The sequence below is a fragment of the Tyto alba genome, unplaced genomic scaffold (assembly GCF_018691265.1).
Source record: "Tyto alba isolate M040663 unplaced genomic scaffold, T.alba_DEE_v4.0 Super-Scaffold_18, whole genome shotgun sequence".
Classification (NCBI taxonomy): domain Eukaryota; kingdom Metazoa; phylum Chordata; class Aves; order Strigiformes; family Tytonidae; genus Tyto; species Tyto alba.
Window position 1 is genome coordinate 4867824 of NW_024881280.1, and position 23645 is coordinate 4891468.

General features: G+C 45.8%; 1 protein-coding gene across 5 annotated transcripts; it reads right to left on the minus strand.

The window, feature by feature from the left end:
• Positions 1–3009: 3009 nt before the first annotated feature.
• Positions 3010–23442, minus strand: SYT13 (synaptotagmin 13). 5 transcript variants are annotated; one of them, XR_004407934.2, is made up of 7 exons: positions 22919–23442; positions 17629–17851; positions 15590–15730; positions 13660–13973; positions 9326–9455; positions 7359–9042; positions 3010–6072 (listed from the first exon to the last, which is right to left on the minus strand). XR_004407934.2 is itself a non-coding variant. In XM_009966844.3 (6 exons), the coding sequence occupies exons 1-6, from the start codon at positions 23099–23101 to the stop codon at positions 8738–8740; spliced, it is 1290 nt and encodes a 429-aa protein (XP_009965146.2). In that variant the 5' UTR covers positions 23102–23442; the 3' UTR covers positions 3010–8737. The 5 variants fall into 5 exon arrangements, 2 of the variants coding, with proteins under 2 accessions (XP_009965146.2, XP_032854414.1); XR_004407935.2 differs by having other exon boundaries at positions 3010–3571; positions 5985–9042; XR_004407933.2 differs by having other exon boundaries at positions 3010–3571; positions 5522–9042.
• Positions 23443–23645: the final 203 nt, after the last annotated feature.

Here is a 23645-nt window from a genome sequence, read left to right on the forward strand (position 1 = left end):
CACCATCTAGGAAACGTTTCATGCAGTGGATGTATGTAATATAAAAAGGTTTGTGTCGCCCCCCCCCCCCCCACACTGAGGGTCCACTGTCATATGGATGCTCGTAATCTTGCACTTTGATGCCCAGCTGTGTCCCACTCATGGCTGTTCTGGGTGCCAGGTGCCAGTGCTGCGCAGCTTGCTGGGCCTCCCGAAGGAAAGGAAATTTGGGTGGAAATTCTGACACTGGGGAAGGTTTGGCCTTAGAAGGCTCTGGGCTCCGGGGGAGGGTGTGTGTAGACGCGTCAGTCCCCGTGGGTGATGGGCTGTGCAGGAGCTTTGGTTTCAGCATGAAAGCCCCACAATTTTAACCAGGGACAGTAGCCACAGAGGCTGAGAGCAAGAGGCAATTTCCAGATTCGGAAGTGAAAATAACCCCAAATTACATAGAAAATGTTGCTTTTAGTGACTTCCTCGAAGTCATCGAGCAGTCCAAGCATTGCAATTTGCCATTTTCTGGCAGCTTGCACAGTAGTGATTTAAAATCGCTCATTTCTGAGCAGTAAGCAAGCCCAGCAAAATCCTGGTGGTTGTCAGGGCTTGGCTCCAACTTCACGGGCTCTGGGTTTGCTGGGCGCCTGGCAGCCAGCGGTGGAAACCTCATCTCTGCGGTTTTGCCTTTGCTAGTCAATTAGCACACAAAGCAGGACGATGCTTCCCTTTCAGCAGCTCAACCGTGTGTAAAGAGTAAGAGTGGCGTGTGAAATGAATTGCTGATTTGTAATTAATTTCCTAGAAGTGGTTTTGTGCTGTGGACACTTGACCGCTGCCGTTGGCAAAGATCAGCCTCCTTGCTGATAACTTCAAAGCAAGGACTTAAAAGCCAGATCCCTTCAAGCAAAGTGCGTGACCTGAGCCAGTGTCAGGAAGGGAAGCTTGCACAAATTTGTCGGATCTAGGGCTAAAGGTGCCCTTCATTTTTAGGACCATTGTTTTTTATGTCAATATGAGTGAAAAGGAAATTGAAAAATTCCTCCTTTATGGTTGTCATAGCATTAAAGCCTGACATTCTCTTCCCCAACTCTGCTGGTGTCCTGGACATGTTCCATGGAGACGGCTGTTGTTAGCAGCTGCCACTTAAAACTTGTTTTAGCAAAAAAAATCCGATGTGTTCTTTCGTCCTGGAAATGGGACGAGTGTGGTGGTGCCTGCAACTACACTGAGGGTTTGCAGGCGTAACCAGAGAGGGTTTTCAGGACTCCCTGGGGGCTAGCCTTCCCTTGCTGCCTCTCCTGAGGCCGGAGGGAGAGTGCAGGCAGCCAAGCACAACAGGGGGTTTAAGTGGGTCCGTTTCCACACACACACACACGCACACCCCCAGTTAAATTTAAATCAGAGGGCTGGAGCAGGCCTTGATGCAGTGCCATGGGTCCGGCTCCGCGGTGGCACGGAGCAGTGGGCGCAGGGGACCTGAGGCTGCTGCTGGCAGAGCCCTTGCCACACGAACAGAGCCACAGCTCATTTACAAGGGGCTCTAAAAATATCCGAAGGATAACCAAAGGCTCCCACAGAACGGTACATGCGCAAACTAGACTTTTTGGCTCTCTGAAGTCCCCCTGTTTGAAGTCGTTTCGAGCCGAGGGGTAAAAGAAGTGTGGTGCCTGCGCTGCTGTCAGACGCCCCGTTTCTGGGGAGCATGGTGGTCCCTCCGGGGGTGTGCAGGGGTCCCCGGGAGAGCAGCCCGGGGGTGGCACAGTGCACAAGACAGGGACAGGACGGGGACCCGTGTGCGGCGGTGGGACGGGGTTTGCAGAGTCACGCTTTGGGCCACTGCAGCACCTCGGGACGCTCGGGAGAGCTGTCCTGGAAAAATCGGGTAGGTTTCAGGTCTGAGCTGTCTCCTCAGGGGCATCTCGGATCCCCTTCTTCCGTGGGTTTATTCCGCGGTCAGTAGGAGTTCAGGGAAGCGGAGGAACCGGCTGCAAACCTCCAGGGCTAGCACTGGTAATGGCTGTGATGCAGCTGCTGGATTAGGTGCCACTCTCCTGGCAGACAGAGGATTAGTGAGCCAGTCCCGTTTTCATTTTTAAATACCGTGGAGGGGAAGAAAGCTTCTAATAAGTCCAAAGTGACAATGAACAGCAGGGTTAAGAGAAGAGAAGGTGCTGCAGCAGCTATTGCTGCTTTTCAATACGCAGGGCTGGGAATTACTGGAATTACCCTCACTAATCCCCTAGGTGGGAAGGGTTGTCCCTGGCAAACACACCACCCGCGTTCAACTCCCTGTGCGGTAAAAATACAGCTCTTTTCCCCCAACCTTTATGGCAAACGCTTCGGTAGCATCAGCCTCGCTCTGCAGCTGACAGGATGGTGACAACCCTCTCTGCAAATCCAGCAGCAGCCAGGGGCCCCGCAAACTTCCCTTGTTGTTTCTCCTCGTGCTTTAACACTGACTGTGATGGGTGAGGGAGTGCCCCCAAACTGTCAGTGAGGTAAATACTCCCCACTCCTGCCCCCCAAAAAATCTATTTTCGCTTACTTTTATGTGCAGTTTTTGATCTCTATGCCTTGTCAGGAGCCAGCTAATTCCAGTGACAGTATTAGGCCAGCTAAGTAGGTATTTGTCCTTGCAGGTGTACAGTTTACAGAGTATCATGAGCACCACCCTGAAAGTACTGAGATCAGCAAAAAGGCTGAATCCAAGTTCACTTCTTAGTTTTGTTTCGCAGACGGAGCCTGTATCTGAGAGGAACCCAATGATTCCCAGCTTCTATTCCCTAACCTCCTCCCCAACCTCCTCGCAGCGGCAGGAAAGTCCTTACAGCTTTGTTTAGCTGCCACCTTGCTGAAAAAGCCAATAGATTTCCTGTGCTTGGCCATGACAGGAGTCCATTGCTGACTGCTCCCCTTCTCCTCGTACGCCCACCCCTCGATGACACCCTTCAGAGGACCTTCTGTTGCCTCACCCCTGACACGAGCTGCAAGCAGAGGGGACTTACACCAGAGTAAACAACGCAGACACACTGTTGATAGAGTTTGGAATTATTTACTTGCAGTGGTTGACACGTTGTGCTGTAACATTAGACACGATGGCTGAGCCTCATGCTCTGTTTTTGTGCTTTGGACTGTGAGAACAATATAGAGTCTTGACAAACAGTATCTGGCTCCGTACAATAAACACACTGGGACACTAAAGGAGCAAGTAAGCAGAAAAGCCTTCTCATGCTGGAAGGCCACAAAGTACTATTTCACTTTGCTACTATGCTTGCACAATTTGATTATTACCAACGGAAGAAACAATATAAAGGGCCCAGTATTAGTATTTACTCATCATGCTTGTCTTTCAGCAAATGAACTGAGTACATTTCGAGGCTTAGTTAAATTCTGAAACACATAAAAAATGCTGCCAAAGCTCTGCCCTTTAATTCAAACTTCAAACTGACCTTGAAAAGAGTGCAAGAAATGTGGTCCAAGCCAACTTAGCTCCCAGCTCTTACTAGACATCATTGTGCTCAACACATCTTAAATATCAGAAAAATCTGGGCAAACTTTGGTCTGTATTTCCAGAGCTCAGATTCCACCCTCCTCCATTCTGGAAAAAAAAAAAAAAAAAAGTCTGTCTTTGGACACTACTGCCAGATAATACTGATGACAGATGCTAGCAAAATCCAAAGTACTTTTGTTCAAGGTGTTGAAAGAACAGTAATGCCCAGGAGAATAGTTGAGCCTGAAAATTTTCCCAGCCCTGTTGAAGGGAGTTTTCCATTAATTTCTGATGTATTACCTCTTTGCAAAGCACACATGGTTCCTGTCACCATGCAAGGGTATTTGGGACAAGAAACTAAGGGAAAACTGTGCACTGAGAAAGTGTTACCCTTACAGGACACCGGCTGCAGCTGCTACCCCTTACAGCTGGGGAAGAGGGCTGCGGAGAGTAATGAGTCTAAAACATCCCAGAGATGTTTTAGTGACTATCAGTGGTCTGTGCTTTTTAATCGATTCTACTGTAGCACAAATTGCCTAAAATCAAGCTAGATCATGTGTTTGGGAAGATCTAGCTCTGAGGACAGCTCAAGGCAAAGCAACATATGGCTACAATCTATATTTTAATCAAATAACTCCTTAATGTAGTCACAAGTTCTTTCCTCTTGCCTCTCAGTCCCCTGCCCTGAACAGAGGCCACAGCAGGAGATCAGATCGCCTCTCCCAGGCAATGCTGGATGCAATATAGGAGCTGCATTTCTCATTCTGCTTTACAGTAGTCACGTTGTTTGGGTTTTGCCACTGCTCGAGGGACTGTGAATCCCCGTCCTCAAACTCGCAACTCTCTGGCCTTTTGTGAAAAGGATTGTTCATTCCAGCCAGGTAGACTGCCCCCACACACCCCCATTTTTTTTTTTTTCCTCCCTCCCTACAGTCTCTTGGCTTCCAGCTTCTTCATGTTAATGGGTTATAGTAGGCAGAACAATCAGTGCAAACAACGACTAGCCACTGGGGACTCTAATGGCTGGTTTTGGTCACACGTATAACTAAGAAACATTAATTGCCATAGCTGTTAAGAAACATTAATTGCCATAAGTGTTTGTTTGTTTGGGTTTTTTTCTGCTTCTTCTCTTATGATGCCGTATATAAGCAGCACCCTTTAATTTAAGACAGGTTAGTGGTGCTCACCGATGCTCCTGTATTTACAGCTTCAGGAGCTGAAGACTATGGGGCTGTCTGGCTCTGGTTCTCTGGCTTTATTGCACCGAAGTGATACTTTAACAGCTCGTGTTGCTGAAGCTGCTTGATATGATGGCACTGAGGATTTCCAAATACTTTGCATTTATATTCATGACGTTGTCATCTACCACTACAGCTCCGGCAGTTTGTCAGCTTGGGCCAGTTTAGCACCTCGGGCCCTTGGGGTGCTGGGGCTCAGGGGCATACAGGGATTGCTAAACAGGTGATACAGGCAGTTCAGAGGGATGAGGGCAGGGCCCTGGGCAGGTGCTGGAATGCGATGACAAACAGCTCCTATTAACAGAGTTCAAAAGGGCCCAGGCTGAGCATCCCTGGTACCACACGTAGCAGCATTCCTCCCAGCCAGGCCAGCCAGCACCCTTAACTGCACTTGCTTTCAGCCCCTGCACAGCAAATGGCTGCCTCGTTAAATAAACACCTGGCAGTCTTTGTTCAGGCAGCTCTGAATGAGAGAAACATTCTTTCCAGGCTAAAATGTCAGGGAACAGAAATGATCCAGCTGGGAAAGATGCACTCATTTTCACTCTTCCTCTCTGCCCCATTTAAATCCCATTGCAGCAAAGGAGGGAACAACACAGTTCGTTAACATTGATGGCACCACTTTGCTCCTAAGACAGATTTGTGGTTAAGTAGCGTGAATACAGGTATTTTTCTGCTGTAAAAGAGGACATTTTTTTGTCACAGCAAAATCAGATTGCGAGAGGTGATTCCTCTAGATGCTATAGGAATGCTATCTAATTACAGGGTGTGCCAAAATCACCAGGGGCAGAGGCAGATAATGCTGTTTACAATCAGTCACCAAGATGTTATAAAAGGCTCATCTGCAGGAGGCAGAACTAGAGAAATCTCTTGGCAGCAAGGCAAATATTTGGCCCTTCAGGCTTTCCGGTGCCAGGCAAATAGCATCATACCATGAAGTTATCCGTCTTATCATTATCCTACAAAGAAGGAAGAATCACAGTGCTGCCAGGAACCGCTATGTAGAGTAGGCCAGAATTACAACGAATTTTGCACTTCAGTGGAAGTAATGATTCCAAATCTATAGGTATTTCTACAGGCAAATCATGAACACAGCAACTATTAAGAATTCACTATCAGCTAAAACCCTGTGTCTACTTTATTCAGTGTGCTACAGCTTTTTGTTAATAAACAAAAACCCATAGAGCAAAACAAGAAGTCAATTTGCTTTTTGTTTAAATCCCCTCTAGCCAGTGGAGCAATATCAGAGATTAAAACATTGGGTATAAGATTCATTGGCATACTTAGCTTTTCTGTTTGTTTGTTTGCTTGTTTGGTCAAAGCTGGTTTTGTCAGTCTTCAAAATGATGCTGTAACTCCTGGCTACACCACCTATAAAGGGAATAGCAGTGTAAAGATAACAGAGTTTTCAGTATGCATTAACCTTGGCAGTCTCTTCACAGAATCACAGCATCGCTGAGGATGCAAAGGACCTCTGGAGATCATATTGCCCAAACCCACCCCTGCTCAAAGCAGGGTAAACTAGAGCAGGCTGTTCAGCACTGTATCCCATCAGATTTTGAGTGTCTCCAAAGATGGGGACTCCCAACAAGCTCTTTTGGCAACTTGTTCTAGTGTTTGACCATCCTCACAGTAAAAAAGTTTTTTTTGTCCTTTTTTTTTCATGTGTTCAAATGGAATTTCCCATACTGCGGTTTGTGCCCTTGCCTCTTGTCCTGTCACTGGACACCACTGAAAAGAATCTGTCTTCATCTTCTTTACTCCTCTCCCAGATCAGGTGTTTATACGTGTTGATAAGTTTCCCCCTCCGACCCTTCTCTTGACCAGGCTGAACAGTCCCAGCTCTCTTAGCCTCTTCTCCTCTAGAAGATGCTCCAGTCCCTTAACCATCTTCATGGCCATTTGCTGTACTCTCTCCCATACATCCATATCTTTCTTGCACTGGGAAGCCCAGAAGTAGACACAGCACTCCAGATGTGCCCCCTACCAGTACTGAGAAGAGAGGAAGGATCACCCCCCTTGACCTGCTGGCAATGCTTTTCCTAATGCAGCCCAAGACACTGTTGGCCTTTGCTGCAAAAGCACATCACTGGCTCATGTTCAGCTTGGTGTCCAGCAGGACACCCAAGGTACTTTTCTGGAAATCTGCTTTCCAGATGGTCAGTCCCTAGCCCTGCACTGGTGCAGGGTGTTGTTCTTCCCCAGGTACAGGACTTTGCGCTTCTCCTTTTTGAACTTCAGGAGGTTCCTGTCAGCCCATTTCTCCACCTCTCCACCTCTCTCTCAATGGCAGCACAACTGCCTGGTGTATCAACCACTACTCCCAGTTTTGTATCATCTGCAAACTTGCTGGGGGCACGCTCTGCCCCATCGTCCAGGTCATTTATGAAGATGCTAAACGGTGTCAGGCCCACGACTGGTCCCAGTCACCACTAGTGACTGGTTCCCAGCTGAACTTCATTCCCATGTTCATAACACTCTGTGCCTGGCACTTCAGTCAGTTTTCCCACACTGGTTCTGGTGGTTTCCTTTTGCCAACGGGATGGCAGCCTTCACCTGACAATCTGCTAAACTTGTTTGACTAAGCCATCAAAATGAGATGGATACTGGATAAAGCCTAGCTTAATATTTTGCATTAAACAGAGGATCAAGCTGACCCTGCAGATATGAAGTTCTTCGAGTTCTTCAGTGCTACAAATCATACAGTTCTGTGTTCAGATTTTTGGATGTCTTGTCCACATGGAAGTCTCTTAAAGCTGTGTCTACTACTTGAAATTAAGCGGTAGGACAAGCAGTGTGCTTATGGGGTCATAACATCATCACTGCCAATGCCAGACTTTCAGTCCATCTAGACACAAAAAAAGGACAGTAAACAGTAACATTTAAGCCACACCAAATCTTGAAAGTGCACACAAAAAAACAAGCCCCGCAGAGTCTGTCTGGTCAGTGAATTCCTTCTGTCTGGAAGTGATGAAATACATGGCAGTTTTTAAGGGTTGTCTTCAAGTAATGCTGGTATGAGGATTTGAGTGCAATAGTTAACTGCCAAACCAAAGCTATCAATCAGCTGCTAAGGTATGAAATGATCCCACTTCTTATGCCTACGATTAGATGTTGCTTGGAATATAAGTAGAGTATTTGAAAGTTTCTAGCATAGAAAAACCCAAGCAGAAAAGATGGCAGTAAGCAGAAAGATTTGGTCCAAGTTTTTGGAGGTAACATCAACAATAACTTTTTGTCCATGCTTAGGATTTTCCTGGGTGATACTGTAGAAAGACAGAAGATATCTGTTCTGCTAAAGGATGCTGAAACACTCATATTTTCAGTAGTTTTCATGAATCCTACATACAAGATATCAAACACTCCAGGAAACAAAAGTAAAGGAAGGTATTTGACTTCTTGTTTGGCAGTGTTTGCTTCAAAGGCTACACAGGATGATAGACTTGACTGTCTCACTCTCTCTTCTTCCTCTGCTCTCTCCCTTAGTTCTATATCTTACTCGAGGTATCCAACTACTGCACGATGGTTTCGGTCTCTCTTTCATACTGATACTTTGGGTCTGCAGTGAAGGTTAGTTTTGTGATCTTCATTTCTTACAGTCTTGTAAAATATTATGAAGAGCAGTGACTGGTAAAATATCTGCAGCGTGTTTGTGATTATGGAGCCAGCACTCATCAAGGGACTTGGGTGACAGTGCCAGATGCCAGAGTGGCTTACATTGCCATGGTACTTTTGCTCCCCTCTGCTTCTCTACAGAAACAGGGATCTCATAGAAATGACAGTGGGCAGGCTAGTGAAATTAATTCAAATCATCCAGGCAGCCAGACCCTTAGTTTGAGAGAACCACTTGATTAGGTGAGAGATTGTCCTTTAAATACATTTCCCAGACAGATTCCCGGGCTAGGATGAGACAGGAAAATCAGAGAAGGTGGTGTATGAAGAATGCTGCGCAGAGCAACTTTGTGGAGGGGAAGGTGGAAAGTGAAATGTAGCTTATTCCCTCAGGCTCAGAGGCCTGGTAGAAATCTGATTGAGCCTACATGTGGAGCTGGTGCCACATGGCTATCTGTCTCCTGGGGTTCCTCAGCATTTCTTCCCAGTGGTTCCTCTCCGAGCCTGTGACATGTAAGCCCAGGCTGCACTTGCCGAGCACATGGCTCTGCCCAGCACCATCCTGGCTCAGCATTTCCAGATCCACGCTGGAGGCACGCAGGAGCTCATGAGGCACCTCAAACATGATCATCTCGTTCCACACAGGGTTGATCTTGTGTTTTGCACGTTTAGTCTGCTTCTTCTTCAGCTTCAAGGACTGATGCCTCAGTGTCACCTTGACAGAAACATCTGTATAGGAAGTGGAGAGAGACACCATATCAGTGAGCATACAACAAAATGAATGCAGGAGAATTTTAACTTGGTGACATCAAACTCAGAACAAAAGAAACCAATCTTGGGGGGTTTGGTTTTCACTTTTTAGGAATCATTCCAATCACTTTGGCTTTCTAAGCCAAACATGTTTGTTGTTTTTTTTTTTTTTTTTTCTGCCAAACACCACCCTTGCCACTTTCTTCCTAGATTTACATAACAGCAGAAACAATAATCTCTGTTTTCTAGCTATTCTACTCACCATTGCCAAGTAGATCTTTCAGCTGCTTGGAATGGAGATTTTTAGCCTTAATGATCACCACCAGCAGGCGGTTAGCTGCTGGCAGGTAGCTGATAGAGAGCAGAACTTCCCCGTGGCCTGTAGATGGCTCCTGGAAATGGACACACGGGAAGGGTTAATTTTTTATACAGTCTTGGCCATAACATTAGGAAAACTCAACAGTACAAGGTGATGGGCAGAAGGTCACGGACCAACCAAGCTGTCTCCCTGTCTTTGTGCAGATCTTTCCAGTTACACTGGATGAGAATAAACCTGGCAAAGATGTCTGAGAGGGCTCCTCCGCTCCTAAGGCCCCGATCATGTGAGTTCCTGATTTCTTTTGTCGCTGGAAGGTAACTGCTTCCTAACGTCTACTTTTACTGGAATATTTAGTCAGAAGAAGAGGATTTGGGGTTGAACTACATGCAAGTAGTCAGATACTCCTTTTTTGAGAGATGATATAGCTGCTCTATTTATGTCCCCTATTTCCATTAGTGCTTTTCACAATTCACTCTTGAGTTCATCTGCGCTTTTTGCCAGGACCAGGCGTGGACCCTGGCCCACCCTGCCTAGCAGGAGCGCAGGGCTCCCTGGGAGAGAGCAGGCGATGCCCAGGAGTGTGCCACACAGACAGACCCTGGAACTGGAGTTGAACCTTCTCTGACGCCCTTACTCGATATGGGAAAAAAAAAAAAAAAAAAAAAACAGCCAAGCTGAAACCCTCCATGATGACAGCAGAGTCTTTGCCTCTTATTTGTTCCCTCATGCCTGTGAGCAGCTCTCCCTGGCGGGATTTCCTCCAGGGCCCTTGAACCATCAGATGCTCACTTGAGGGGGCCACAGTTTTGGTTTGTTTTTTTTTTTTTTTTCCTTCCCCTTTCCTTTTCTTTTATTCCTTTCTTCCCATTAGTGATGGGCCTCTTAGCCTCCTGACCTTTCTCCCCTTCCTTCCCGCTTGCCCTGGACGAGCAGCCCCGGAGGGGAAGGCGGCGGGGGGTGACCGCGCTGCCCATCGCTCTCCCCCGGGACAGCAGTGCCATTTCCTCCGCAGGAGCCGGCGGGAAGGAGGGAAAGCCCACACGTGCGCCGAGGGGCAAAAGGGGAGCAGTTATTCTCTCGGTGGGTAGGAGCTTGTGACAGAAATCTGGTGCAGTGTGAGGTTAATGACCCAGAAGAGCCCCAGAAAGCCAATGTCGATTCAATAGACTCCCTTTGGACTCCTTAGCATGATTTACACGCATTAGGACAGACAACCCTTCTCCAGGCCATTTCTGTGCTCTGTACTCTTGCTTCTAAGTGAGCCATAAATATTTCAAATTAAGTTTTCACCTGGTTACTTGCAACAGGCAAGGACAGGCCCCTGTATGCTCCGCATGAGCTGATTGACTCTCCAGAAAACATGGCTGTCATCGCTGTCTGGCTTGAATGACTTATTTGTCGTGCACAAATCAGGTGGGAGGCCATTAGCAAGGAAGCCTGAAACTCAATCCCAAATCAGCCCAAGTAAATCTTTTTTTCATGCACTCAGGTAGCAATGAAGAGCTCACAGCCTTCCACTTCAATAAGTCCTGTCCTAAATCTAGGTTAAAAACAACACCTAAAAAGAAACAGAGGTGGATTCAAATGGCTGTATGTCCACTACAAAAGAATAAGTGTTTGTACGCAGAGGGACAATTACAAACACCACCTCAATACAAAACCACTGTTTAGGCAAGTCTAAGCTGTTTTTGTTTATTTATCCCTTCTACATCTCACCAGGTCCCACTCTATAGCTCCTGGCTAGAATCTGGTTCCTGTAGCTCCAGGCACAGATAGATCCAGCGGAGATTGGGGGGATAGGTGGTGGCAGGGCTCTGTAAACGTGCACACGTGCACGCACACACAAAGACATGCATTGTACACACCTGTCACATCTTGTGCTTATGGCTTTCTAGCTCCTAATATTCTGATCAAGCTTTTGACCAGCCTATATCCACATGAAACCAAAACCTACAGTGGCTGGTCTCTGCTGGAGTTTTGTGTGAAGACACCAAGCCAGAGATACTTTTCCTTCCCCCTCCTTCTGGGTTTTGTTTCTTTTTTTTTTTGTTGTTGTTGTTGTTTGTTTGGGGGGTTTTATTTGTGTGTGGGTTTTTTTTGTCTTTGTTTTGTTTTGGTTTGGTTTTTTATTTTTTTTTTTTTGTTGTTTTCTTTTTGTTCTTTTTCCTATTAAATCCATAACCTGCACTTTGTGCTGCAACCCTGAAAATTCACACAACCACCAGAGCTTCAGCTTCCTTTCTGTGCAACAAGGATAAAAAGCATCAGGGGGTCATCAGTGAATTACGTGGTGTGCAGGGCACTATGAAATCACGAAAGAGAAGGTGCTATGCAAAGAGCCACTATCATCACTGTCATTAGCAAAGCACTGGGAGGGAAGGAAGACAAGATAAGGATATCAGTCCACAATATCTAGGCTTTGCATTGCTCACAGCAGTCCGTGAATTCCTGAATACTAATTACATTACCTGGTTAGCTGTAAGCTCTCCTCTGAGCTGGTGTGTGGGGGAGAATTACTGGCAAGGTAGGAATGAAATTTCTGCAGCTTGTGGCTTTTCAAGCAAATGTCAGACTTTAAACAAAGCCCAGTAACTTTGTTCCTGGATGGATGCTGTCAAAAATAGCTCCTCTTTTTTGATCAGCTCTTCCTCGCTCCCTCCCGCTCCGGTTCTCGATGAATGATTCAGGATCTGTATATAAGCTATCCGTGCAATGGTTGGCTCTCTCAGGTCCCAGATGACGCAAATTCAGCTTTCACTGCACATCCTCAGCTCAAACTGGGGCACTGTGCAGCAGTACTGTTAGTGTTAACCTTGTGCTGTCAGCCTGGAGAAGAAATGAATGCCGCCCTGCTTCTGTGCAGGAGGAGCTGGACCAAGGCAGAGTACCCAGTATGTCAGGACTCTATCAGGTGTACTTGAGTGACAACTGACCATTGCTGGGAACAGGCTCTTCCCCGGGTATTGCTTGCAAAGCAGATACTACAGTAGATTAGAGGGGTGGGGGGGCTCCATCTATCTCAGTTTAGGCGTTTAAATCAACGCAGTGGAATAATTTCTTTTGGATATCTCCTTTTACAGCAGCAGACTGGGAACTCATTTCAATTTACATCTATTAGGCAAATGTTTAACCTTGTGCCTGAAGTTTATTAAACTGATTCAGACCACCCATTTGATTCTGCTGCCTCTCGCTCTGCCAGAGGTTTTTTAGAGTGGCCAGCCCTATTAGCATTAAAGTGGCGATCAGATAAATTAGCATCACTGGAAATCAGAAATGCTAACTCTGTATTCTGTGTCTGTGGCCAACTCAGTGGAGAGCCCTCACCCCTGATGGTGACAGGCAACAATTTATTTCAGCATGCTTAGCGATAATGCTGGTGTTGTTTTGCCTTGCTCACCCCATACCACACCAGAGTACAGTAGGTACCTGTTTGTAGCAATGTACCAGTAGCAATAATAGCAGTGCCCTGCTGCCATGTTGTTAAGTGTATTGCTGCTGCTAGAGGAATAATCTAGTTCATGGCAGGGAAAAGGCCCCTGAGGAAATGTGCAAGAGATCAGTGCACACGAAGCATCCCTTGTACCTATTTTGACTACTGTTGTAATGCCTCCTTCCATTTTCCCTGTTTGTGCAGCTGGGAAGGTGTGAGTAAGGAAGGAAAGGTGGGTTTTGACATTTAAGAAAACCAACTTAGTGCAACGAGTGATATTTTGACACCTCCCAGAATGAATAGCACTTCTGGATCGATCCTAGTAAGGATAAGTGGTATTCAGTCGAACATTTAATTCCCAGCAATGTATTTTAACTCCTAGCTTAAGGCTTCCTGAGGGGCCACCGTATGCCCTACCCGTACCCAGCTCTGCAGAGTCCCTCCATCCTACTCTGCAGGCACTCTCTGGCATTTCAGCTCTTGCCACCATGATCCAGCATTGCTAATTTACAGAAACTGATGTAGCTTTTTCTAGACATAGAATTACAGATATCAGTGTCAGATTGTCATGTAATTGAGGGAGGAGGAGAGGGAGTTCTGACACATCTTAATTGCTGGGATTTGTAGATGGAAGGGCTGGGTTGATGGGCCTTTGATTGCTTTCTGAAATGGTTAGCTACAGACCAAGACAGAGCAGAGCTGAGTGACCTGTGCAGTCACACATCACCCTTCTAAACCTGGCTCCAAACAAATAAAGCCACCCACTGACATGTAGCCGTCTTGGAGGAGGGCTTCTCTTAATTAATCATTAGTGTTTCTGGACTGCCAGCACAGTCTGAGTCCGTACCTTCTCTGGGGTCTTTAGCCTTTCCCACTGGGCCAATCCAAAGGACTCCTCCATGTTAGCAAGACTCAGTTTGAGTTCCCCCACAATGCTGTGTCTGGAGAACTTGTCGCAGTTTCTCAGGGTGAGAGTCAGTGTCCCCTCCAGCATCTCCTCCTCCATTAATGGGAATCGCAGGACCTCCTCCCAGATGGTGTGAAGCACCTTCTTCTTCAGCTCTGTCTGGGCCTCAGCGATACCAGACTTGCTCACCAGCGTGCCCAGTATGTAGCAATGGCAACCAGCATCTTGGTCCCCACTCATTCTGCCATGCATAGCTGGAAAAGAAAGACTGATTTTAAGGATCCCTTGTGAAAGTGAACCCTGAAATATGTGTGGATAAACTGCTTATTTCATGAAAGCCATAAAATAAAACAGCTGCATAGACACTGGCCCCTGTTCCTGCTTTCATGGGGCAGACTATGCTGCGAGCCCATGCTGTGGTGTTTTCCTCATGCTGCACAGTGTCCTTGTCCTTCTGCCACTGCTGAAGGATTCTGTCAGTGTTTGGGAGAGCAAGGAAACATGCTCTGTTGAAAGATGTAGAGGAACAATGAGACAAGACACAGCATGTCACGGGGATGGGCAGCTCTCATTTATTTTGACTCTGGCATGCAAAGAAAGCTTCTTACAAAGTCCTTAAAAGCAGGATGATCAGTCACAGACATCAGAGATGGGACAGACCTCCCTCTTGGCACACATCCACCTCTGCAGGCCAGTGTGGGATATGTCTAAGGGCTGTTACATTCTGTTTGTCTGACCTCTGCTAAATAACTCCTTCAGAAGTCACCCCGCAACCCAAAAGATCTGTGTCAAGAGACGTTCATCCCTAATTTTATATCCCCCCGTTACGTTGAAAAGCCTAGAGTCAGAATGGCATTTCACACTCCTCTTCGGCTGCATCAACAGAATTGCGCCGCCTTCTCCGCAACAAGAGGAGCACGCCTCCCTCCAAGGGGCCACGGAACAGCATGGCTTTGTGGGCAAAGCTGAGGTCCTTGCTGAAGCCAGCCCAAGGACAGCTGCTCCCGAGCTGCCAGGCCCCACGGTTCGTAGGGATCTTCTGGCTTCTCGAGGGAGCCGGGTGGGGGAGCGGAGCCAGACCCTGCCCGGGTGGCCGTGGGGCGCCCAGGGAGGAGCGTCGGTGGCGGAGAGCCCGGGTGGCAGCCAGCAGACCCGGGTGTCCACGCTGGAGGGGAGCTGTGGGCTTGCTGCTGGCAGGCGGCCCACAGCAGCAGCTGCCGTTTAGCACCCTTTCAATTCTCGCTTCAGAAGGCGTGATTTGATTAGGTTTCCACAGAGATCCGCACTGCGCATGAATTATTCAGTCAGCTTATTTTATTTTCCCAGAGGAACCGATGATGCTCCAGCCCTGAGCAGGGAAGCTGTTACAGTTGTTAGTTCCCGCTTCAGAGAGTGACACAGAGCCTGGCCGCCTGGCTGGGTGCAGCCAGAACGACCTTCCTCAGTGGCCTCCAAGGTAAGTCTGGTATCTCCAGCTCAGCCTTTGACTCGAGGAAGAGGCAGTAGGGACTGGGTCAAGTTGAAGAATGGAAGTTACAGAGATGAAGGAGATAGCAAACCCCTTCCCCCAAAGGAAAAAATAAAACTAAGAGGTTGCTTTGTACCATGTCTGGGACTGGGGGGAGCCCATCCTGGCTCTTGACTTCTGCTTTTGGGCTGTGCAAACAATTGTTCCCAAGCCATGCCCTGCACGCTCACCTCAAGCAGTGACATTGCCAGCCATTTCTATTCTGCAAGACCAGAACGAGTGAAACATCCAGGAGTCCGGGGGACATGTTGATTTTAAGGTAGGAGGGCAACTCTATAAAATCAACAAGTGTCTTGTACCCTCCGGGTGGGGAATCGCCAGTGGCAGATCTCTGTCCCTTACCTTCCAGAAGGGCCACACGCAGCTCGGCTTTTTGTTGATCATACTCAAGGGAGTAGCGCAGCTCAGGGGCCTGGTTACAGCTGGCTGCCCTCTCAGGGTTCAAGCGCTCTGTGACACACACGTCCTTTACCACACCTGGAACTGAAATAACCCCTTTAGCAAGCAGGTCTTTACCTTCCAAGGAGAACAAATCCACCCCGTTGTGACTCAACTTTTCTAAACGTCTTACTATTCCTGCACCTTGTATGCAGGAGTATAGTTTATGGTCCTTCTTCCTCCATCAACATATCTCCTTTTTGTTCTGTTTCCTCACACTTTCAGCTCTTTCTACAACACTTGGACAAACCTTCTGCTCTCTACTACCTTGTGCTCTAAGGTGGTTCACACACTTGCTCTTCCATCTTGTGCCTAGGCCAAGGTGTCCAAACTACACTCATTACTTGCTATATAGTTTTTAATTGTTTTAAACTCACATTGGTGAATTAAATCTTGTGTTCTTTGTCATGAGAACTCGAGTCTGCTTTTGAGCTGCCATGCAACTCTGCCTTAGTTCAGACCTCTCTAAATGTTTTTAAGTTTTAACAATACAGTCTTTGTCATGCAAAGGACATCTATTTCCATAGCACTTGACCAGGTTGAAGATCATGAGCTTGGGGAGCTGTGAGGCAGTTTCTCCATGTGTGATTTTGAAGTGGAGTACATATTTCATACTGAAATAAAGCAAGTTGCAAGACTAAAAGGAAAGCCACAGCTTTTTGTCATCAAAAACGGTTATCTGCAAGGTCAGTTTTGATTCATGCAGAAAACAATAGTGGGACTAGTCCTTCTAAAAATCTCAGCCATAGTCCAGACCAGTTCAATGTGGCACCAAAAGGAGAATTCAACAATCCTTGATTCATTTTAGCAGCACTTGAATTATGAAATCAGACACAGCAGGAAGCAAACTTGCTTGTATCATTAGCAGTGTGGAGAGGCTCTTACACCAACACATTTATATAAAGCTTTAGCCTACAAGCAGCCATCATCCTTCAGCCTCTCCACCCTATAATCTTCTCCCTGACACCTAAGGATGTGGCTCAGACAGTCTCTTCCTCCAATGCAGCTGCTTCCCATGGTACTTTCTTTTCCGTACTCACTAGTCTCAGGGTGGAGGGATGAATGTAGCAATCGTCCTCCCAGAAGGACAAAAGTATAATCTCAAACAATACTAAAAAACTAAAAAGAGATTTCTTAAAAATAAAATTGTGACAGATAGCATGGTGTCTCTGGCAAATCTTCAAGAAGGTTTTATTAATATGGTAACCCTAAGAGTCAATTATCCTGTTAAAAGACAGCTGTGAAGGTAAAAATCAGTATGGAAGCAACCCAGACACGCTTCCAGATGTGTATAATTAATATTGCATTTTCTCTCAGGCTCCAGGAATCTTATGTTCCAGGCTTTGGCATGTTACCCTTTGGGCTGGCTGAAAAACAAGAATTCTGCTTGGCAAAAATGCCTGAGGTGTCAGCCTTTGGTTTCACTGCGCATTACAACAAGACAAGACCACCTCACTAAACCAGTGTTAAAAAAGCAGCAGAGAAAATAAAGTAGAATCTTGAATGCTGCTGCTGATGTCCCTGACAAGGAGAGCTGCCGGACAGCTAGCATTTGTCATGGAGGAGATACTCTGCCTAGTTTTGGCCAAGTATTTCACCCATAATCTGGCAACTGCTATCAGTAAAACTACACTAAATACATGTTTTTCTACAAAATGTCTGCTTCCAGTAAGCCAGATTCTTCAACACAAAAGAAGTTTAGGTAAAAAGTCACAATTACAGCTTTATTATCTGAATGTCCTGATGACCTCCATGACTACTTTTTATTAAGCACATGCATTGAAGACCGACCTCACTTACAATGGTCATGATAGGAGAGCGAAAAGCACCCCATGGCTTCATTTTCATATTTATTTCTCAAACTATGATCACATTACGCTCAGAAGTAGTATAGAACTACAACCAGAAAAGCAATTGTTACTCTGAAGAATAAAAGCTCCTACCGTTTTGAGGGAGAACAAACAGCTCTTCATTGACTTGTATCTTCATCCTGTTCTCATCCAAACCAGTGTGTTTTCCAGTAGCTGGCTCTTCTGTTGTCTTCAGGGAGTACTGCGTGTAGTTAACAATTTCAGGTGAAGTTACTACTGGTTTGGGGCCATAAATGTCGGGAAACTTCAGGAGTGCTCGAGGCTGGACTGGCTCTGCAGTTTTCTTAACATTGAACTGAAAATTAAAACCTTGTTTATTACTTTGCACTAATTAGACTAATTCTTCCAATTCTCTCAGTGTTAAATGATCTGAGACAAAGGGAGGAAAGACGGTGCCTCTGGTCATTGTTTCTTGGGTTGTAGAAGCCACTGCCTACATGTCCAGAGATTTTCTTGCCAAATACCCTTCTATTTGGTGCATGTCTTTTCAGATTTACCTCCCTACAGATGTTTGGGTGCAGCAAGGAAAAGATATGTTCTTATTGTTTGATTATTCCTCAGTTCTCACAGCAGTTAATCCTTCTTTCATAAGTCTGTCTTTTCTCTTAGCACATAAATCAAACATGAAGTTCCTTTTGCTGCGATTCAGGATGGTATTTTTTACCCTAATGTCTGACGTCAAATCCAAGATCAAGGGGCTATAGCCACCCGCAGATTTCAGAACATTTACCCGAGTGTGTAGCAAGCATTAGAAAGGCAAAGGCATGGATCCTACAGTCACTTGGAGCAAGTACGACCATGGTGTACCAAGACAAAGGAGAACTGGTTAAGCAAATGAGCCCTGCAATGGCATTCCAAGAGTAGCTGATTCAGTGGTCATCCCAGCCTCTTGGACTGTCTCTCGGTTCTGTGGACCGGAGCCTCACCTGAGCCTAAGACACACATTTCTCCTTTATTATTCCAGGATTGAAATTTGGATTTATGTCAGTGTTAGTTCTTATCATTTCAATTCCCTGTTGAACTATGCACGTGGAATGAGCCGAAGAACCTGAAAGACCGAGTAGTGCTTAGGCAGCCTAAGGAAAGGTTGTCACAGTGGCATTACTGTTCTCCCAAAACAATGAAAAACATTTTAGTGGGATGTAACAGTCCTCTTTTCCTTATGTCCCAAGAAAGAATCCTGTCTGCTCACAACTGAACCCATTCCAGATTCATTTATATTTGGATTCATCAACAGAAAAGAACAAAAGCTGACTAACAAATGACCCTGACCCTTGCAAATGATTTTATTAATGTTTCCAAAACGCAAAAGACAAAAAGCAGAAGTAAAACTCCCATTTTGGTTGGTAATTGTGCAGTGGGATTCTCTCCAATCCTGCTGCCTGCCAACCTATTCTGTGTTTAGATCAAGGGTGAGCCAGAAAATGTTCATAACTGTAATTAAAGTTTTTCATTAGTCTCATTGTTTCCTACTATAATGAATGTAGATGATGCCCTGAAGCACTTGTCGGTGTTGGGACTTTGCGGTCCCAGTTCACAAGTCCCGAGGGAGCACACCTATTCCTCAGAAAATAGAGCTGAAGAAAAAGCACAGTCTTGGACTTTAGCTCTCTAGTCGTCCTCTGCTTATGAAGATCATAGCACTGTGGTTACATGCACTTGGCAGTGGTAAAGAACTAATTAGGTCAGCAACTCCATCTTTCTCAGGGCAGACAGCGCATCAGTGTTTAGGAAGTCCACTATGAAACCTAGCATTTTGTCTGCTCTAATTTTAAGGGCTCTGACAGGGAAGTGGGATGAGGAAGACAGACGTCACCGTGTGCCGTCCCCACCTAGCATTCAGCTGAGTTTAGATATTATGTAAGTCATACGGCGCGGGTCTGTGAGTGAGATCCCTCTTTTAGAGATGTGAACCTCACCGGTCCTAAAATACATGGGAAATTCGAAGTTACTCATCCAAACCTTAAATGCAGTTTTCCGTTCTCCTAAAATTAAAGCAGACCAGCCGAGCAAAATATGTTAGGAATCCCTAGAGCACAGCTTGAGAAACCAGGTCGCTTTTGTTCCGCAGAGGCGCGCGCCCGGTGCCCGCCGTGGTGGCCAGGCTCTGCCACGCTTCCTCCCGTGTGGCCGCCGTCCTGCCCGTCCCTGCCCGTCCCGCCGGAGCACGAGGCCTGCCCTGCTCTGTGCTGACAGCACGTGAAGCGCTCCGGGGTCCTGCGGGATGAAAAACACCATACGAACGGGAGGCATTGTTCGTACGGTTTTTTCTTCCACTCGCTGAAAACCAGACATCCCGGCAGGAAATCCATCAGCACGCAGCAACAAAGAGCTCCACTGGGTCTAAATATTCCTCTTGTCTGTCTGCTCTGCAGAATTAGAGATGAGAGACATATGCAAGCACAGTGGGACTAGCCCACCCCCTTTCCAACTGCATCTGCCTCTGTTTATTATTTTTGCTGCCAGCTCTGTTCCCAAGTGCTGTCTGCTAATCTAGTTCCATAGCGGTGCCCTGTGGAAGTTCCCTTTGCAAATCAGCAGCAGTATCTTAAGTACAGAGATGAGCAGAATAATTCAGATAGATCTGCATTAAAAGTGTGAGAGCAAAGAAACCAAAAGGAGCAAGGAGGCTGCCACTGACCCTTCTGGGTCCCTGCCCAGTGTCACGCAAACAGTGCACCAGATTGTTGCCATTGCTGGATGTGCTTAAGCATCTTCATTCTGTATACTTTGCTGAGACTTTGCAAATTTAGAGCAGTTTTTAATTGTCCTGTAAATGTATCTCTGTGTTCGAACTCCTCCTCTTCATATATGCAGGGCATGTCCATGGGGAGTCTCTGTCTATAGCAAATACAAGCATCACTGTCATGGGAGAGATGCCAAGTGAATAAAATGCAGTCTTGCTTCATCTTTCTTTTGTCATCTCTGTTTATCAGAATCAGTGGCCCTGACAGGCTTCAATAATTAAGTGTGTCAAGCGCTGACTAGAACATACAGTGTATTCATGTAGTCAGAAAAAAGCCCTGACAGGACAATTTATAAACACAGACATAGATAATAAAACTTTACAAGCTCAGAACTCAATTTGAGGTTCATTCCTTCAAGGTATATAGACTGATTCTGAATCAGTGACAGCACAGGAGAATGCATGTGCCTGGTGAGAAAACTATTTTAACTGGAAAGAATTGTTAAACATACGGAATATGCAAACTAAGAACATTTTGCACTTTCTGTGACAGAATGTTCATTCAGCTGCTATAATTTGGCCAGATTTCTTTAAAAAAAAAAAAATCAAAACCAAAACAGTAACATTAGAAATAATACTCCTAATTAGAAAGTTTACAATGATGAAAGAATATAATCACTCGGGTAATAGTGATACACTGAGGGCAGGTTGAATAATCTGATCCCCTGTTGGTCAAGTGCTGGATTAATTTAGGGCAAAACTTGATGAATATAGAAATATGGTAAGGACCATAGCCTAATAGCTGCTGGGTACTGGAGGCTTAATTGGACTTCATAGTGACTTAGTGCTTCTTTCAGTCGTGCAAGCAGGATGACATAGGGGAGGACAAGTTCCAAGATGGATTAGCACTTTCCCAAGATGTTTCCCAAAAGGCTGTGTAAAAGAAAGATGTCTGGTCCAAGGATGGAGTTAAAGATTTGAGAGGTTTCTGAGCTAGAAGATTGCCACAACAAAAAGTCTCTTGTATGAAGAGACTGACGCTAAAGTTATCTGTGGGTAGTGTTGTTCCAGACAACAGCTAGAAAACATGTTATGCAAAGTGATTTGACTGTCAAAGTTACACATTTCTCATTCATTTTAACAGTAAACTTGGAAAATCTCAGCATTATTGTACAAACTTATGTACAGGAGTTGGCAAATACCCTGTATGCGTTAGAAGTTAGAAAAGCCAAGAAAGGAGCCTGGAAAAGAAATGACAAAGCTATCAAACAGAATAGCAGGTGAAATTCATCCTAGGAAAATGCAAACAGGTACTTGAAGTTATTCACTGTGCTCATGGATGAATGCTCAGAATTAACAGCAATCTCTTGAGAAGTTCTAAATTCAGTGCAGATGTGCACCGACGGTCAGTGGAGCCATCCTCCCATCCCCCAGCAACCAGAAGCTCTGGTAATGCAATTCTGTGCATCTACACCAAATCTTACAATGCAATTAGTAGATTTGATCATCTTTCCTTAGAACAAGCTGCAACAGAAGCATGAGGATGCCAGGGCTCTTTTCTACTAAGAACCTAAGGGTGATAGCCAGAGAGAGAGTGAATATGTAATTATAAACATTACAGGGAATTTCAATTAGGACTCCTTCTACACTCTTTAAGAATACAAAAATAATAGGTAGATCAGATAATTAAAAGGCAAACAAAGACTGTTATAAAATGGGTCACCGGCCTTTGGAATTGGCTGCTGTGGCATTACGTTTGGTTGAATGGATAGATGAAAGTGAAAAGAACGTAGGCACGTGCAAACGTCAAGAGCAACAGTCAACAAGTAAGACTTTCAGAGACTGACCAGTGCTACAGCTCATGCTAAAGACCATAGTCAGTCAAGGAAATCAGCCAAACATTTCCCTTTGAAGGAGAGCTTACCATTAATGAGTATATTAGAAGGGTCTTACGCTCTCTCTTGCACTGATCTTGCAGAACTAAACCAGGGGGTTTGGACTCTAACAAGAAAGACCACATACAGATGCCTGACATTATCCATACTCCACATTGCTCTTATAGTAAGTGAAAAAGCAATTCACAGTGTGATGAGATTGTCCAGTCATCACACTCTAGATCCTCACTTGAATTTTATTATCATTTCAGTGCTTTGTTCTAACTTCACACGTAATTAATCCCCTCAGTTTGAAGGAGGAGGAGGGAAGGTTTTCACAAGAAACCAGCTGTTGACAGGGAACTATCCTGCAGTAATTGTAAGATATTGTGAATAGAGTTAGAGAAATAGCTGCTATAGGAGATCCCAGAAGGAGTCATCTCCTCTTTACAGTGCTGCATGCCACCTGGTAAAGTCCAGTCTTCTCAGGAAATGATTTCCCTTGTGATCCAGCTTGACAGCTAAGCAGCATTTCCAGTCCTCATCCCCTATATTTTCCATTCACAGCTTTCTCTTTGGCAATGTGGCAGCTGTCTCCTGCTCTGGTAATTCCGTGGGTCACACAGCCCATCTCTGTTTTTCCCTCACTCCTCCTCCCATTAACGTGCTGTTACATCCTGAACACAGTAAGTAGATAAATAGGCAGCATAAATCCCATGCTGAGTAGCCTAACAGAGAAGTTGCATTCCCACCCTCTGCATTTAAAGAAAAATCACAGAGTAAATTAGAGACCGTGTCTTACTTGCTGGACTGGCTGAAGCACACTGGGCTTAGTGTTTTCCGTGTCCTCCTCTTGGTCCGTTTCTGAGAGTCCTTTCCCAGGTTGCTTGCATTTGCAGAAGCAGGTGAGACCGCAGAGGGCAAGGATGCTAGTTGCAGTCCCCAAGGTAGCCCCCAGGGCTATAACTGGGGCAGATAAAACCATTATCCTGCGCTGCACAGCAACAGAAAGCACAGAAACCCTGTGTCTCCTTCTCCTCCCTGGGAGGGCAGCTCTTGTGCATCCACTCGGATTTCTAGCCTGGCTTCATTCTCCTTGGGAGTCTGAAAACAATTCTCTTGTGCAACAAGGAAAAGGGACCAATCTAGAGACAGAGATAAATCATCCCACCTTTGCTAGGCAACAAGGCTACCTTTCTATCCTGATGATGAAGTTTCTGCTCCAGGTCAGGTAGAGGAAATAGTGATTGTGGTGCCTGCAATCTCCATGTAGCTGCAAACAGGCAGTTTTCATTGAAGCCTGTTCTCCAGCTCCACTGGGAAAAGTCTGATGTGTGATAGAGAGGAAAGACGTCAGCAGAAGGGGCTGGGCCTTGCTAGCTAACTCACAGAAAGTGCATCCAAATGTTTGATCAGCTCTCTAGCAATATTTCTGAGGGCTAGCTTGCTAATTTGCTCAAGAGGTTTAATTTTTTCTGTCTAAAGGCAAAAGGTGCTGGCCTGAGAAGCCCTGTTACGATAGCATTGCA

What these genes read in the sequence shown, in the direction of transcription:
- SYT13 (XM_032998523.2), bottom strand. Translation starts at nt 23,101, where the DNA reads ATGGTTTTATCTGCCCCAGTTATAGCCCTGGGGGCTACCTTGGGGACT. An exon ending in GTTTGTTCTCCCTCAAAACG is followed by an intron (nt 15,731 to 17,628) that starts GTAGGAGCTTTT and finishes GGGTTATTTCAG; the next exon opens with TTCCAGGTGTGGTAAAGGAC. An exon ending in GCGTGTGGCCCTTCTGGAAG is followed by an intron (nt 13,974 to 15,589) that starts GTAAGGGACAGA and finishes TTTCTTTTCCAG; the next exon opens with CTATGCATGGCAGAATGAGT.